Source organism: Entelurus aequoreus, linkage group LG19 (assembly GCF_033978785.1).
Source record: "Entelurus aequoreus isolate RoL-2023_Sb linkage group LG19, RoL_Eaeq_v1.1, whole genome shotgun sequence".
Taxonomy (NCBI): Eukaryota; Metazoa; Chordata; class Actinopteri; order Syngnathiformes; family Syngnathidae; genus Entelurus; species Entelurus aequoreus.
The window spans coordinates 45,963,114-45,980,349 of NC_084749.1; the positions used below are offsets into that span (position 1 = coordinate 45,963,114).

General features: G+C 41.4%; 2 protein-coding genes across 6 annotated transcripts in view; one reads left to right on the forward strand and one right to left on the reverse strand.

Annotated features, from left to right (window-relative positions):
* The window catches only part of LOC133635401 (EEIG family member 2-like), an 86,670-nt gene that overhangs the window by 58,901 nt on the left and 10,533 nt on the right, over positions 1 to 17,236 (forward strand). For both annotated transcript variants that reach the window (XM_062028571.1, XM_062028572.1), the window contains 3 exons: positions 675 to 903; positions 13,593 to 13,729; positions 13,979 to 14,048. In XM_062028571.1, coding sequence (XP_061884555.1) covers positions 675 to 903; positions 13,593 to 13,729; positions 13,979 to 14,048 — 436 coding nt within the window. The remainder of the gene's footprint in view (positions 1 to 674; positions 904 to 13,592; positions 13,730 to 13,978; positions 14,049 to 17,236) is intronic.
* henmt1 (HEN methyltransferase 1) overlaps positions 1 to 17,236 on the reverse strand; it is an 84,972-nt gene that overhangs the window by 37,400 nt on the left and 30,336 nt on the right. Inside the window, exon 10 of one of the 4 annotated variants that reach the window (XM_062028579.1) lies at positions 14,926 to 14,944. The exons of the other annotated variants lie outside the window; for them this stretch is intronic. The gene's annotated coding sequence lies outside the window, so the exon portion shown is untranslated. Of the gene's footprint in view, positions 1 to 14,925; positions 14,945 to 17,236 lie in introns of those variants that run through there. 4 annotated transcript variants of the gene reach the window in all.

The following is a 17,236-nucleotide window of genomic DNA, read 5'->3' on the forward strand; positions in this document are numbered from 1 at the left end:
AATTTTTGGTGATTTAACCCCCAATTCCAACCCTTGATGCTGAGTGCCAAGCGGGGAGGTAACGGGTCCCATTTTTTATAGTCTTTGGTATGACTCGGCCGGGGTTTGAACTCACAACCGACCCATCTCTAACCACTGGGCCACCGAGTAGGTTATTTAACATTAGCATATCCATTAGCGACATAATATTTGTAATTTGTGCCGATATTACAGCTGACATCATACACCACGTATGACCAATAATGGCATTAGTGAGTGTGCATGGACACTGGGACTTCACATGTAGGGGTGAAAATACAAAAAAAAATAACTATTTGAGAAATCAGACTAATTTAGTGCATGGAAACGTAGCGATTGTCTCTGTGAGTGGAGGTGGGAGCATGCACAAAGTCAATTAGTTGTACCTTATATTATTTGACATTTCCTGAGAGTTTCATCAACACTTCCTGACTTGTGTTGCCAACCAACTGACAGATGAGTACATTACATTTAAATTCGATTAAAAACATTAAAAAAGCAGTTGGTAAAGGAATACATTAAATCTACTCATTATCTTTGTAAAAGCAGATATTTATCTTCTTAAACAACCCAAACAGTCCAGTTGTGATCAAGTCAACGCGCTGAGAATATTCACAAACAACATGAATTGTTATTTTGATCCGTCTCCATTTCAGGCTACAGTACAGGCCACTCTCGCTCCTCCAGCATGTCAGACTTCAGCCATCGTAGGAACCATTCAGTAGGCAGCGCCTCCACGGGCATCGGCAGCATCCCAGAACCAAACGAGGACAAAGAATCCAGACCTTGTCCTGCCCTCCCTGAACATCCACTTTCTGCCGCCAACTCCAGCAACTCTGTGGGTTCTCCGGTCCGGAGCGAGTCGTCCAGTGAGCGACTCAACAGGTGAGAGTCAGTTTATTTATTTACAGACTTTATTGCATTTCAGGACGTGTTGAGTTTACTCTCTGAAACATAAATTACGTTCCCTCCTAACTCTAGTGTAACTTTATACTAATCCAACCTCACACTGCAGCAATTCGGACAATAAAGTCTCGGATTAGTTGGCCCTTTTTTTCAACATTTCCTGTGTGTAACCACCTTTTCACCTCCAAAGCCTCTCCTCTGATTTCAAATCAACATTTCAGAGACACTTAGTTTGTTTAAAAAGGCACAATACATACAATTGCTAAGTGGATCTCGCGTGAGAGGAAGGGGCTGGGTTAATGACTTTGAAATGCAATCTGCTAAAAATGATGGAAAGCGCCACTCTACTGTACATAGTAGTTTTGTCCTGATACCAAAATTATTTCAATACTTTTCTAAATAAAGGGGACCACAAAAAAATTGCTTTTTTGGCTTTATTTTAACAACAAATCTTAGGGTACATGAAACATATGTTTATTATTGCAATTTAGTCCTTAAAGGCCTACTGAAATGAATTTTTATTTATTTAAACGGGGATAGCAGATCCATTCTATGTGTCATACTTGATCATTTCGCGATATTGCCATACTTTTGCTGAAAGGATTTAGTAGAGAACATCGATGATAAAGTTCGCAACTTTTGGTCGCTGATAAAAAAAAAGCCTTGCCTGTACCGGAAGTAGCGTGACATCACAGGTTGAAAGGCTCCTCACATTTCCCCATTGTTTACACCAGCAGCGAGAGCGATTCGGACCGAGGAAGCGACGATTAACCCGTTAATTTGAGCCAGGATGAAAGATTCGTGGATGAGGAACGTGAGAGTGAAGGACTAGAGTGCAGTGCAGGACGCATCTTTTTTCGCTCTGACCGTAACTTAGGTACAAGCTGGTTCATTGGATTCCACACTCTCTCCTTTTTCTATTGTGGATCACGGATTTGTATTTTAAACCACCTGGGATACTATATCCTCTTGAAAATGAGAGTGGAGAACGCGAAATGGACATTCACAGTGACTTTTATCTCCACGACAATACATCGGCAAAGCACTTTAGCTACGGAGCTAACGTGATAGCATCGTGCTTAACTGCAGATGGAAACAAAATAAATAAACCCCTGACTGGAAGGATAGACAGAAAATCAACAATACTATTAAACCATGGACATGTAAATACACGGTTAATGCTTTCCAGCCTGGCGAAGCTTAACAATGCTGTTGCTAACGACGCCATTGAAGCTAACTTAGCAACGGGACCTCACAGAGCTATGCTAAAAACATTAGCTATCCACCTACGCCAGCCAGCCCTCATCTGCTCATCAACACCCGTGCTCACCTGCGTTCCAGCGATCGACGAAGGACTTCACCCGATCATCCGTGCGGTCGGCAGCTAGCGTCGGATAGCGCGTCTGCTAGCCAAGTCAAAGTCCTCCTGGTTGTGTTGCTGCAGCCAGCCGCTAATACACCGATCCCACCTACAGCTTTCTTCTTTGCAGTCTTCATTGTTCATTAAACAAATTGCAAAAGATTCACCAACACAGATGTCCAGAATACTGTGGAATTTTGTGATGAAAACAGAGCTGTTTGTATTGGATTCAATGGTGTCCGAATACTTCCGTTTCAACCATTGACGTCACGCGCATACGTCATCATACATAGACGTTTTCAACCGGAAGTTTAGCGAGAAATTTAAAATTGCACTTTATAAGTTAACCCGGCCGTATTGGCATGTGTTGCAATGTTAAGATTTCATCATTGATATATAAACTATCAGACTGCGTGGTCGCTAGTAGTGGCTTTCAGTCGGCCTTTAAATAAAATAGTGAACATACTAGACAACTTGTCTTTTAGTAGTAAGTAAACAAACAAAGACTCCTAATTAGTCTGCTGACATATGCAGTAACATATTGTGTCATTTATACACCTATTATTTTGTCAACATTCTTAAGGACAAGTGGTAGAAAATGAATTATTAATCTACTTGTTCATTTACTGTTAATATCTGCTTACTTTCTCTTTTAACATGTTCTATCTACACATCTGTTAAAATGTAATAATCACTTATTCTTCTCTTGTTTGATACTTTACATTAGTTTTGGATGATACCACACATTTAGGCATCGATCCGATACCGAGTAGTTACAGGATCATACATTGGTCATATTCAAAGTCCTCATGTGTCCAGGGACATATTTCCTGAGTTTATAAACATAATATAAATTTTAAAAAAAACAAAAGATGTTGTGATGACAAAAATGAGATGTAATCATAGTAGTATCGACTAGATACATGCCTGTACTTGGTTGGTATCATTACAGTGGATGTCAGGTGTAGATCCACCAATGGTGTTTGTTTACATTTTGACACCGGTGAGCTACGGTGTGTAGTGAAGCTACATACAACACACAAACACAAAGATATGTTTCATAGGGCCAATTTGTTTCAGGCCAGAACAAATTGACAAAACTATTTTAAATAGCTGCAACATAACATACATAAGTAACAAACAGCATAATAACAACATAGCTGTGAAGCAAGGAAGGCACACACTACATACACAAAGCCTAACCAGGCATTTTTTTCTCTCAAGGAATTGTGAAATAAAATCACGTCTGAAGCCCAGAACACTCTACACATTTCCCCAGTTTTAGTTTAGAGAAAAGGAAAGATTGGCCTGGCCCACTAGCATCCCTCTTTATGTTTGTGAACTTTATAGTCTATACATTTAGAGTGATGTGATCATCAAACACTCTAGAAGTCTAGAATGAAAGAGTATATATGGGAATTGACAGAGTGTGTACCTTCAGTGCTAAATGATGAGCAGAGGCAGAGTTTGGAGTGTTTTCTTTAGCTTGCTTTCCATGTTTATGTACTCACTGTCCACTGTGTCCAGGAACTTGGAAAATGTTTTTGTGCCATTTGCTGTTTGACGCCGGTATCATGCTAATTAGCTGCCTGAAAGCGGGTGACTCCACTGTAGAAATAGCCTGCATGTCTTCTAGCACATACGCTGCAACGGCTCTATCAATGTTGTCCTGGCTAGCAGTCCCTCCGTTAAAATCCTTAGGTGTAGTGTCTCTCTTTACTAGCATGTTGCTTTTGTAGCTGTTTCAGCAGATTCGAATTGCTGTTTTGGGCAGTAGATGGGATCTTTGATCCAAGACAACTTACATTCAACTAAAATGTTATTTTCTTTGTGCTCGACAAAAGAAAAGTAGTGAGAATATCTTCATGTTAAGAAACTCGACTGCACACAGCGCGCCTCTTCCTTGTGACACAAGAGAATCAGAAGGACGACACCGCAGCGCTCCAATAAAACACACTCAGATCTTCTGTTTCTAGCCGATACTACATAAAAAATAACTTAAAATAACGCAGTAACGCATCATGTAGTAACGGTAACTGACTTACTGAATATAAAAAATAACGCGTTAGACTACTAGTTACCGACAAAACTAACTTTGTATCGCGTTAGTCCCAACACTGGTTGGGATTGCCACAAAAACCGATGTTCCAACACTCTACTGCCATCTGGCGGCTAAAGAAGATAGCGCCCCCCATTTGTCACGTTTCACGGGTCAGGTAAACCACAACGCATGGGGCCATTTGAATCCCCTTCCTACTGTATTAATGAACATTTGACATGTAAATGAGTAAAATTATAGAAAATGGCTCATAACGAAAAGACAAAATGCTGACATTTTGATACTAAGTTGTTAAGGTCAGTGTTTGTCTGGACCCCGAGATGCAGAGACATCCGGCGTAGTGAAAGTACAAATGTAAATAAAAAGTGCAGCAGGGAAGTGCACATGACGCATAGTGAAAGCACGTCTTAGTTACATAATAAAGCAAAGTCATGATGCAAAAATAAAAAATAAAAAAGTCCAGCAAGGATCCAACATGCTGGGTTAAGAAGCATCGTGATTGGCAACCAGGGACAGATGTGCCCTGATTGCCAAGCTATTTTTAGAAAGTGTTTGTGGTTCACTCAGAGACTGCTATCTATGTGAACTAGCTTTCCAAACTCAAGACAAACGGGACCAAAAGGATTTGAAGAGTTACAAATATAGAATTCACTTTCTTTATCCTGCCATGCACCGTTTGAAAGAATAGAGAAATATGAAGTGTACGCAGCAATGAGTTGAAAAAAAGCACTGCAGGCAGAATAAATGTTTGCAGACGTGACCCCGCTATGGTGTGAGAGAGCAAATGTTAAAATTAGAAATCCCACAAGAGTACATCATAAAGTGCGATGTACTGTAACCAGTCACCTTTTTGGAGGACAATAATCTTATACACTATATTGTCAAAAGTATTTGGCCACCTGCCTTTACTCACACATGAACTACAAGTGCCATCCCATGGAATTGTCCAAAATGTTTTGGTATCCTGGAGCATTCAAAGTTCCTTTCACTGGAACTAAGGGGCCAAGCCCAAATCCTGAAAAACCAACCCCACACCATAATTCCTCCTCCACCAAATTTCACACTCCGAAATGTAGCGTTCTCCTGGCAACCTCCAAACCCAGACTGCTCCATCAGATTGCCAGATGGAAAAGCGTGATTCATCAGTCCAGAGAAGGCGTCTCCACTGCTCTAGAGTCCAGTGGCGACGTGCTTTACACCACTGCATCCCACGCTTTGCATTGGACTTGGTGATGTATGGCTTAGATGCAGCTGCCCAGCCATGGAAACCCATTCCATGAAGTGAAGTGAATTATATTTATATAGGGCTTTTCTCTAGTGACTCAAAGCGCTTTTACATAGTGAAACACAATATCTAAGTTACATTCAAACCAGTGTGGGTGGCACTGGGAGCAGATGGGTAAAGTGTCTTGCCCAAGGACACAACGGCAGTGACTAGGATGGCGGCAGAGGTGGGTAGTAACGCGCTACATTTACTCCGTTACATCTACTTGAGTAACTTTTGGGATAAATTGTACTTCTAAGAGTAGTTTTAGTGCAACATACTTTTACTTTAAAGGCCTACTGAAATTATTTTATTATTTTTTATTTAAACGGGAATAGCAGATCCATTCTATGTGTCATACTTGATCATTTCGCGATATTGCCATATTTTTGCTGGAAGGATTTAGTAGAGAAAATCGACGATAAAGTTCGCAACTTTTGCTCGCTAATAAAAAAAAGCCTTGCCTGTAGCGGAAGTAGCGTGACGTCACAGGAGCTAGTATTCCTCACAATTCCCCGTTGTTTACAATGGAGCGAGAGAGATTCGGACCGAGAAAGTGACGATTACCCCATTAATTTCAGCGAGGATGAAAGATTCGTAGATGAGGAACGTTACAGTGAATGACTTGAGAGGCAGCGATGGACGTATCTATTTTCGCTCTGACCGTAACTTAGGTACAAGCTGGCTCATTGGATTCCACACTCTCCTTTTTTTATTGTGGATCACGGATTTGTATTTTAAACCACCTGGGATACTATATCCTCTTGAAAATGAGAGTCGAGAACGCGAAATGGACATTTAAAGTGACTTTTATCTCCAAGACAATACATCGGTGACACACTTCGCTACTGAGCTAACGTGTTAGCATCGTTCTCAAATGAAGATAGAAACAAAATAAATAAACCCCTGACTGGAAGGATAGACGAAGACCAACAATAATATTAAACCATGTACATGTAACTACACGGTTAAAAATTCTCAGCCTGGCAAGGCTTAACTATGCTGTTGCTAACGACGCTAAGGCTAATTTAGCAACTTAGCAACCGGACCTCACAGAACTATGTACTCTCTCCTTTTTCTATTGTAGATCACAGATTTGTATTTTAAACCACCTGGGATACTATATCCTTCCTCTTGAAAATGAGAGTCGAGAACGCGAAATGGACATTTAGTGCCTTTTATCTCCATGACAATACATCGGCGAAACGCTTTAGCTACAAGCTAACGTGATAGCATCTTGCTTTAACTGCATATAAAAACAAAAAAAATAAACCCCTGACTGGAAGGATAGATAGAAAATCAACAATACTATTAAACCGTGGACATGTAAAAACACGGTTAATGCTTTCCAGCCTGGCGAAGGTTAACAATGCTGTGCTAACGACGCCATTGAAGCCTACTTAGCAACCGGACCGCACAGAGCTATGCTAAAAACATTAGCTCTCCACCTACGCCAGCCAGCCCTCATCTGCTCATCAACACCCGTGCTCACCTGCGTTCCAGCGATCGGCGGAAGGACGAAGGACTTCACCCGATGCGTTTGGCGGCCCGGAGACGTAGGAAGTCAAGGTGAGGTCGCCGGCTAGCGCGTCTGCTCTCCAACAAAGTCCTCCTGGTTGTGTTGCTGTAGTCCGCTGCTAATACACTGATCCCACCTACAACTGTCTTCTTTGCAGCCTTCATTGTTCATTAAACAAATTGCAAAAGATGTCCAGAATACTGTGGAATTATGAAATGAAAACAGAGCTTTTTGTATAGGATTCTACGGGGTACCATAACTTCCGTTAAACTGACTACGTCACGCTCATACCGCGACGTTTCAGCCGGATATTTCCCGGGAAATGTTAAATGTCACTTTATAAGTTAACCCGGCCGTATTGGCATGTGTTGCAATGTTAAGATTTCATCATTGATATATAAACTATCAGACTGCGTGGTCGGTAGTAGTAGCTTTCAGTAGGCCTTTAACTTGAGTATATTTATAGAGAAGAAACGCTACTTTTACTCCGCTCCATTTATCTACATTCAACTCGCTACTGATTTTTATCGATCTGTTAATGCACGCTTTGTTTGTTTTGGTTTGTCAGACAGACCTTCAAAGTAGGATCTATCGCATGCCTGCGTTTCACCAATCAAATGCAGTCACTGGTGACGTTTGACTCCGTTTCACCAATCAAACAGAGCCAGGTGGTCACATGATTAACTGCACATAAAGTTTCAGCGGCAAACAACAAGCTTAAGCTTGCATGAACTCAACGTCAAATTTGAAGAATCAGCAGTAAGTAACATTAGTAGATATTTTGGCTGTCACCGTAGGCTGATGTTAGCTTCCCTGCTATGAATCACTGTGGGGACATTTATTAACGCACTGCAGCCTCACACACACACACACACACACACACACACACACACACACACACACACACACACACACACACACACACACACACACACACACACACACACACACACACACACACACACACACACACACACACACACACACACACGCGCGCATGCATAGAAACACCAATCAGAAGTGCACAGTGTGTTCCCAGGTGCAGCCCACACCTATCAGTTTATGGTTTGCGTAAAGGCTAACTTGTTATTTTCCTTTGTAATCTCTGCCTACTGAGCCTATGGTGCTGTTAAGTTATTGTGGCTCAATTTTTTTTATGTTAATGTATTATTATTTAATATATACTATTGTTTTAGTGGCTTTAGAGATATTCCTGGCTCTGAATTTGCTCATTGCTATTTTTATGTTTTTGTGCATTATTTGTTGCCGTCATCATTAAACGAACAGGTTACTCATCAAGTTACTCAGTACTTAAGTAGTTTTTTCACAATATACTTTTTACTTAAGTAAATATTTGGGTGACTACTCCTTACTTTTACTTGAGTAATAAATCTCTAAAGTAACAGTACTCTTACTTGAGTACAATTTCTGGCTACTCTACCCACCTCTGGATGGCGGAAGCGGGGATCGAACCTGCAACCCTCAAGTTGCTGGCACGGCCACTCTACCAACCGAGCTATACCGCCCCACTTCATTTATATAAATTAATCAACTAGGGAAAAAATTCGAAACAAAACATTTAAAAATTCACAACAAATTCATAAATATTGCAGTAATACAGAACATGGAGAACATGCGGAAAACAACTTGATTGCCAAAACTCATAATTCCTGTGGTTGAATTCCACTCGCCGTAACTGTCATTGGTGCATAATAAGGAAGTGCCGTTGTTGTGGCTGCTTGCTAACTCTCGGTGTTATGAGGATGTTGTTTTGGCATATTTGGTTAAGCAATAAAGTTTACCTACTTTTTTACCGGTGTGGTTACTACTGTTTAATTTAGCACCAGGTTCTATTATAAAACCGTGTTTGGGTGCCCATCCTTAGGTGGCAGTGCTGTCATTTATTGCTCAGAAAAACAATGTGGCAGAAAAAGAGCCCAAGTTTGTGTGTGAGGAATAAAAATGAAATGTTGTCAAAAGGCAGGCATAAGTTGGTCCGCGCAGGCCTGGCCCTAACCAATCTGGCGCCCTAGGCAAGATTTTAGGTGGCGCCCCCCCACATCGGCAGTGACGTGTATATACTCACAAGAAACCGAATAGCTTTGTCTTTGACCTTTTTTTTACTTAAAGAAAGCAAATTAACATATTATATGAGAATGTTATGTTATGATTATCTTTAACCGAATCACAGCAGTGCTCAAATTAAAAAACAGCATTCCCTCTCATGTGATATTGCTTAATTAACATTAATGATGTGCACTTTAACAACTAGGCTTACAACTATACCTAATATATAAAGGGGTGGAAAAGTGACTATTACCTGCAGGGCAAACATTAGCTAACCAGAAGGCAATAACAATGTCAACAAAAAACACCTGCTTTAAAGATCTAATACAAATGTCCCTGAGGAATATAAGATGGGAGTACTGTAATTACCTAACGTTACATTATTATTTTCCATAACAATTTAGCCCCCTCCACAATATTAACCCGACATTAAAACAGAACTATCTATTTATTGATTAGCAATTGCAGAATCATGTAACATTAGCTTAATGCTAAAAAGCCAGGTTACTATCACATTCTGTAACAGACAAATAATTTCATGTAGGCTAACGTTACCTACCTGCTACCTCTGTCTTTTTCTCGTTTCTCCTCCTCTGCTCCCAGTGCCGCCCACACTGGTTTAAATGTAACTTAGATATTGAGTTTCACTATGTAAAGCGCTTTGAGTCACTAGAGAAAAACGCTATATAAATATAATTCACTTCACTCTTCTTTTCTCTTTTTTCTTCCCTGGGCACCTGACAGTTTTGGCCGTTTTGACATCTTGTGTTGATTTTTTGATGTGGTGACGTCCAAAAAAAGTCATGATACGGGAAGGGAGGGGGCGCACCGTGCGGGGGGAGGGGGGGTGGGCGTAATGTTGTAACAAATAATATTTCTATTAAATAGGCTTTACTTTGCATTTTAATTAACGTGGGATTCTTTTTTGTATTTAGAAATAATAGTACCAACTTTTTTTTTTCTCCAACATTTGTGGCACTGGCGTGGCGCCCCCTGATGGACGGCGCCCTTAGCATTTGCCTATACGGCCTATGCCACGGGCCGGCCCTGGGTCCGCGTATAAATAAACGTACACCACTAAGTGAAATGCACATACGCAGGCGGCTAGCATCCTTTGCTGTGCATCATTAAAAATATGATTGAGTACTAGGGCAATCAAAATTAATGTTGATCTGATGTACCATAAAACTATAATTGGCCACTTTTTTCCTTCGCTTTGAACCCTGCATCTTATAAAACGATGCGGCAACTGTATGGATTTTTCTTCGCTGACAGCCATAATGCAAAAAACAAAAAAAAACCAAGCAAATACACTGAATATGTGTTATTGTCTGTGCTATGGCTAGGGATGATACTCGAAACCGGTTTTCCCGGTTGTTCGATAAGAAAAGAACCGAGTCCTCGGACTCGTATTCCTTTTTGAGAACCGGTACCCGTTATGGAGACTACTATAGTAAAGAAAAAGAGTTGCTTCTTTATTCGAATCCCTGGGACCAATCCCGTCCTGACCAGAAATACCCCGTGAGAAATCACAAGAAATGACGTCACGTAGCTCAGTCATTAGGCGCAGATAGCGAAAGCAGGGACCGGAAAAAGCGCTCCAAGGTGTAATAAAGTTCAAAACAAAAGGTATAATCCAATGAATAACTTTACTGAGAGATTTGAGCAGGGTACAAACACATGACCAACACTTTTACCACCAACCGGAAACATAGCAACCAGGCTAGCAACGCACCTCCTTTACGGCAGCTGTCACAACGTTCTTAAAGAAACCGCAGCACATACATATATGACATCTCCCTTTTTTTACTTTTGTTTTTCTTTCCTTGTAAACGTTACAAAATCACACTGTATATGTGTTGTCTGTCTAATTATAAATAATGCAGACGAGGCGTGTTGGCTGAGTTCTTGACGTTTACTTTCACAGCGTGCTCATAACCTCATTCTTAGCTGCCGGGTGGCGACATGCAACACTTTTCGGGGCTACCGCGCATGCTCGTCACTCCCGTTGCATGCTGGGTAGTGTAGTTGTTACATTCCCTAGCTCATAACATCTTTCCCCCTATAAAGAAATAATGTTAACTCAATAAAGTGTATTTCTTTTTTTAGCTTTAACTTTTCATTTTTTAGCATTGTAACCACATTTGCAAACAACTTTTCTCTTCATAGAATTTTCTTTCAATAAAGAAATAAAGTGCAAAAATGTCAAAGCATCATAACAAACAGTTATGTCAAATAGCAGCAGAAGTGCACTTTTTGGAGAGCTGTATTATTTTCAGTTTTGTGCCCAAGGGACTGATTTTATTTAACACTATATTATTATTTATACACCTAAAGCAGGGGTCGGCAACCTTTACCACTCAAAGAGCCATTTTGGCAAGTTTCACAAATTAAAGAAAATAATGGGAGCCACAAAAAAAATTAAAATGAAAAACACCGCATACAAAGCTTAAACGCTTTGTGCTATGTTAACCAGGGGTCTCCGACACACGCACCGGCACACACTTTAATGTGGAAATTTGATGTTAGTGCGGCCTGCGAGTTGTGAATAAATGGCGCTTGATAGCGTCATACTTGCCAACCCTCTCATTTTTCCCGGGAGACTCCCGAATATCAGGGCGTGATGACACTGCTTTTGGCGCCCTCTACAGCCTGCCCAAACAGTGTACCTGCTCGACCACATGCAGAATGCAGTTTCAGCTTGATCACGTAAGTGACAGCAAGGCGTACTACCTCAGCAGCCACACATCTTACACTGACGGTACCAATACCCAGAATCCCATGCAGCCCTAACTCTTCCGCTCAACCAACGCACGGAGAGGGGTGGGGGGGTTGATGTGTGGGGGGATTTGGTGGTAGCGGGGGTGTATAATGTAGACCGGAAGAGTTAGGGCTGCATGGGATTCTGGGTATTGGTTGTGTTGTGTTTATGTTGTGTTACGGTGGGATGTTCTCCAGAAATGTGTTTGTCATTCTTTTTTGGTGTGGGTTCACAGTGTGGCGCATATTTGTAACGTAACAATGTTAAAGTTGTTTGATACGGCTACCGTCAGTGTAAGCTGTGTGGCTGATGACTAAGTATGCTTTGCTGTCTCCTATGTGTGCAAGAAAAAACAAAACATACAACATGTGGCCAGGACGGCACGCTGTTTGTAAACGCTATAGAGGACAATTACTGCAGTGCAATTAGGGCACTCCCTTTATTTAGTAATTAGAGTGAAAATAGGATTATATTTTCCCTGGGAGTAATCTATGAGAGGCACTGAGATCCATAAGTCTCCTGGGAAAATCGGGGGGGTCGGCAAGTATGTAGCTGAGCCGCATCAGAGTGGTCAAAGAGCCGCATGCGGCTCCGGAGCCACGGGTTGCCGACCCCTGACCTAAAGTGATCACAGAGACAGGTTGTTTTTGTGTTACTGTATATATTTGTTTTTCTGAAAAATCCCACTTAATATACTTTGGGTAGCAACAGTCAGTATTTATTAATTTATTAGATTTTATTTTTTTCTTATATAATAAAAGTGAGTTTTGGTTAAACCAAATATTGTGTGTTTTTTTCCATATACAACAACCTATCTGGACTCGATAATAGAATCGATAAGGAATCGGTTCGATAATAGGATTCGATAATAGGCTCGAACTCGATAATTTCTTATCAAACATCATCCCTAACTATGGCGCCATTTTTGGACAAGTTTGATCACTGCAGATGCTGCATTGCCCTTTTGTTTAGACAAGTACTTTCACCACTGCATCCCACGCTTTGCATTGACGTATGGCTTAGATGCAGCCGCTCGGCCATGGAAACCTATTCCATGAAGCTCTCTGCGTACTGTACGTGGGCTAATTGGAAGGTCACAAAGTTTGGAGCTCTGTAGCAACTGACTGTGCAGAAAGTCTTTGCACTATGCTGACCTCTCTGTCAGTTTACGTGGCCTACCACTTGCTGGCTGACTTGCTGTTGTTCCCAAACTCTTCACTTTTCTTATAATAAAGTTGACTTTGGAATATTTAGGAGCGAGGAAATTTCACGACTGGATTTGTTGCACAGGTGGCATCCCATGACAGTTCCACGCTGGAAATCACTGAGAGCGGCCCATTCTTTCACAAATGTTTGTAGAAACAGTCTCCATGACTAAGTGCTTGATTTGATACACCGGGCCAAGTGATTAGGACACCTGATTCTCATCATTTGGATGGGTGGCCAAATACTTTTGGCAATAAAGTGTATATAGCTGACCTCACAAGCAATTGACAGTTTCTCAGCAGCAGTATTTCATTCATTCATTACGCAGTGACCAATTCTATGAGAAGCGTGTGGAGAAATAGTCCAACACATTGAAGAAACAGTGGTGTTGTGCAGTAGACAGAAAATGACTTCTGCACGTTCTGCACGCAGACATCCGGTGAAGCAGGACTCCATCGAGTCGCAGCTGAAGAGAATGGACGACACTCGAGTGGATGCTGACGACGTTGTGGAAAAAATCCTCCAAAGCCAAGATTTCACGCCCAGCCTTCTGGACTCCGGTGCAGAGGGTAACAACCCACACTAACTAGCACTTTGACACTGCATTTAGTTACACTCAGTAGATGAAGTGTTATGCACTATGTCGTTGTAAAACAATACTAGCACTTTGACACTGCATTGTTGGACTTTAGTTACACTCAGTAGTTGAAAGGTTATGCACTATGTCGTTGTAAAGCAATACCATCTCAAAGGTTACAGGAAATGTTGCAGAGTGACTTTCTACATCTGTTTCTTTACGCACTTTGATGTGTTTTCAGAGGAAGGTTTACGTCTGTTTGTGGGGCCTGGAGGAAGCACCGCGCTTGGTAGCCATCATCTTCCTACCAGGTCAGACTTCAAACATTGTTTGCTGTCATTTTCTTCAAATAAACTGACATTTTACATCGACTATAAATCTGCTCAAACATACAATGACATACTGTAAATGTGTATTGGCAAGGTTCCTAAGCCTGTGATGACCTATTTGAGCAACACGACTGAAATGAACGGGAGTGAGTTTTTAGTATGGAAAGAGCTTCCGGGCTGATGAGTACAAATATTTCTTCAGTATTTTCTGATAACATGCTGCATTCGTCTTGCCATCAATTTTGGCCAACTTTCTTGTGCCTTTGTAGCTCACACCTCCCCATAGCATCAGTGATCCACCTCCTTGTTTCACAGTGTTCCTTTCATCATAGGCCTTGTTCACTTCTCTCCAAATGTAGCGTTTATGGTTGTGGCAAAAAGTTACATTTTGGTCTCATCCCTCCAAATAACTTAAAGGCCTACTGAAAGCCACTACTAGCGACCACGCAGTCTGATAGTTTATATATCAATGATGAAATCTTAACATTGCAACACATGCCAATACGGCCAGGTTAACTTATAAAGTGACATTTTAAAATTCCCGGGAAATATCCGGCTGAAACATCGCGGTATGATGACGTATGCGCGTGACGAAGTCCGAGTAACGGAAGTTATGGCACCCCGTAGAATCCTATACAAAAAGCTCTGTTTTCATTTCATAATTCCACAGTATTCTGGACATCTTTTGCAATTTTTTTAATGAACAATGAAGGCTGCAAAGAAGACAGTTGTAGGTGGGATCAGTGTATTAGCAGCGGACTACAGCAACACAACCAGGAGGACTTTGTTGGAGCGCTAGCCGCCGACTTCACCTTGACTTCCTACGTCTCCGGGCCGCCAAACGCATCGGGTGAAGTCCTTCGTCCTTCTGCCGATCGCTGGAACGCAGGTGAGCACGGGTGTTGATGAGCAAATGAGGGCTGGCTGGCGTAGGTGGAGAGCTAATGTTTTTAGCATAGCTCTGTGCAGTCTGGTTGCTAAGTTAGCTTCAATGGCGTCGTTAGCACAGCATTGTTAACCTTCGCCAGCCTGGAAAGCATTAACCGTGTATTTACATGTCCACGGTTTAATAGTATTGTTGATTTTCTATCTATACTTCCAGTCAGGGGTTTATTTCTTTTGTTTCTATATGCAGTTAAAGCAAGATGCTATCACGTTAGCTCGTAGCTAAAGCATTTCACCGATGTATTGTCGTGGAGATAAAAGGCACTGAATCATTTCAGTAGGCCTTTAAAGGCCTACTGAAATTTAAAAAAAAATTTTAAACGGGAATAGCAGATCCATTCTATGTGTCATACTTGATCATTTCGCGATATTGCCATATTTTTGCTGAAAGGATTTAGTAGAGAAAATCGACGATAAAGTTTGCAACTTTTGCTCGCTGATTAAAAAAGCCTTGCCTGTAGCGGAAGTAGCGTGACGTCACAGGAGCTAGTATTCCTCACAATTCCCCGTTGTTTACAATGGAGCGAGAGAGATTCAGACCAAGAAAGTGATGATTACCCCATTAATTTGAGCGAGGATGAAAGATTCGTAGATGAGGAACGTTACAGTGAAGGACTTGAGAGGCAGTGATGGACGTATCTTTTTTCGCTCTGACCGTAACTTAGGTACAAGCTGGCTCATTGGATTCCACACTCTCCTTTTTCTATTGTAGATCACAGATTTGTATTTTAAACCATCTCAGATACTATATCCTCTTGAAAATGAGAGTCGAGAACGCGAAATGGACATTCACAGTGACTGAACATGTAAATACACGATTAATAATTCAGCTTTGCGAAGCTAAAAAAATAGAAGCTAACCTAGCTACGTAGCCAACGTGATAGCATCAGTCTCAAATGCAGATAGAAACTAAATTTAAAAAAACCCTGACTGGATGGATAGACAGAAGATCAATAATACTATTAAACCATGAACATGTAAATACACGATTAATAATATTCCGCTTGGTGAAGCTAAAAAAACAGAAGCTAACCTAGCTGCGTAGCTAACTTAGATGCGGCGGCGGGCGTTGTACGCTTTTGACGACACCCCGGCCGCCATCAGAGTCGGCAAGAAACATATATTTCCCCAAAGTTACGTACGTCACATGCACATATCGACACGCACGTACGGGCAAGCGATCAAATGTTTGGAAGCCAAAGCTGTACTCACCGTAGTGCGTCTGCTATCCTGCTCAAAACACAACACAACCTCCTGGTGTTGGTGTTGCTGTAGTCCGCCGCTCCACCGGTCGCACCTACAACTTCCTTATTTGCAGTCTCCATCGTCCATTAAACAAATTGCTCAATCGCTTTATTAACAAGCCGTAACTGGTTGTAGTTCAAAAAGTAACGCACACACATACACGAGCTGCTGTTAGCCAAAAGTCACGCTCACACACACTCAAGTTCTCCGCCAACTCACTCGCGCATGCGTGTTCCCCAAACCCTTAAAGACACAGTACACTAATGCAAATATCACAGATATTACAGTATTGTATTTAGCCGCTAAAACACCGATCGATCCCACCTACAACGTTCTTCTTTGCAGTCTCCATTGTTCATTAAACAAATTGCAAAAGATTCACCAACACAGATGTCCAGAATACTGTGGAATTTTGTCGAAGAAAACAAGAGGCTTTTCTATCGGGTCCGATGGGGTCCAACCACTTCCGTTGCTTTTGTGACGTCACGCGCATAAATCATATCCAAAGGAGTTTTTCAACCGGAAGTTTCCCGGGAAATTTAAAATGTCACTTTATAAGTTAACCCGGCCATATTGGCATGTGTTGCAATGTTAAGATTTCATCATTGATATATAAACTATCAGACTGCGTGGTCGCTAGTAGTGGCTTTCAGTAGGCCTTTTAAGTTTTGAGGCTTGTCTCTGTGCTGTTTGGTGATACTTTGTGACATTTGTGCAGAAATGGCTTTCTTCTGGCAACACGACCATGCAGTCCATTTTTCTTCAAGTGCCTCCTTTTTGTGCACCACATTTTTTCAGACAGTCCTGTATTTCAGCTGAAGTTATTTGTGGATTTTCAAACAATTTTCCTGGCAGTTGTTGCTGAAATATTTGCTGGTCTACCTGACCGTGGTTTGGTTTCATTAGAATCCCTCATTTTCCACTTCCTAATCAACATTTGAACACGGCTGATTGCCATCCTCAACTCCTTCGATACATTT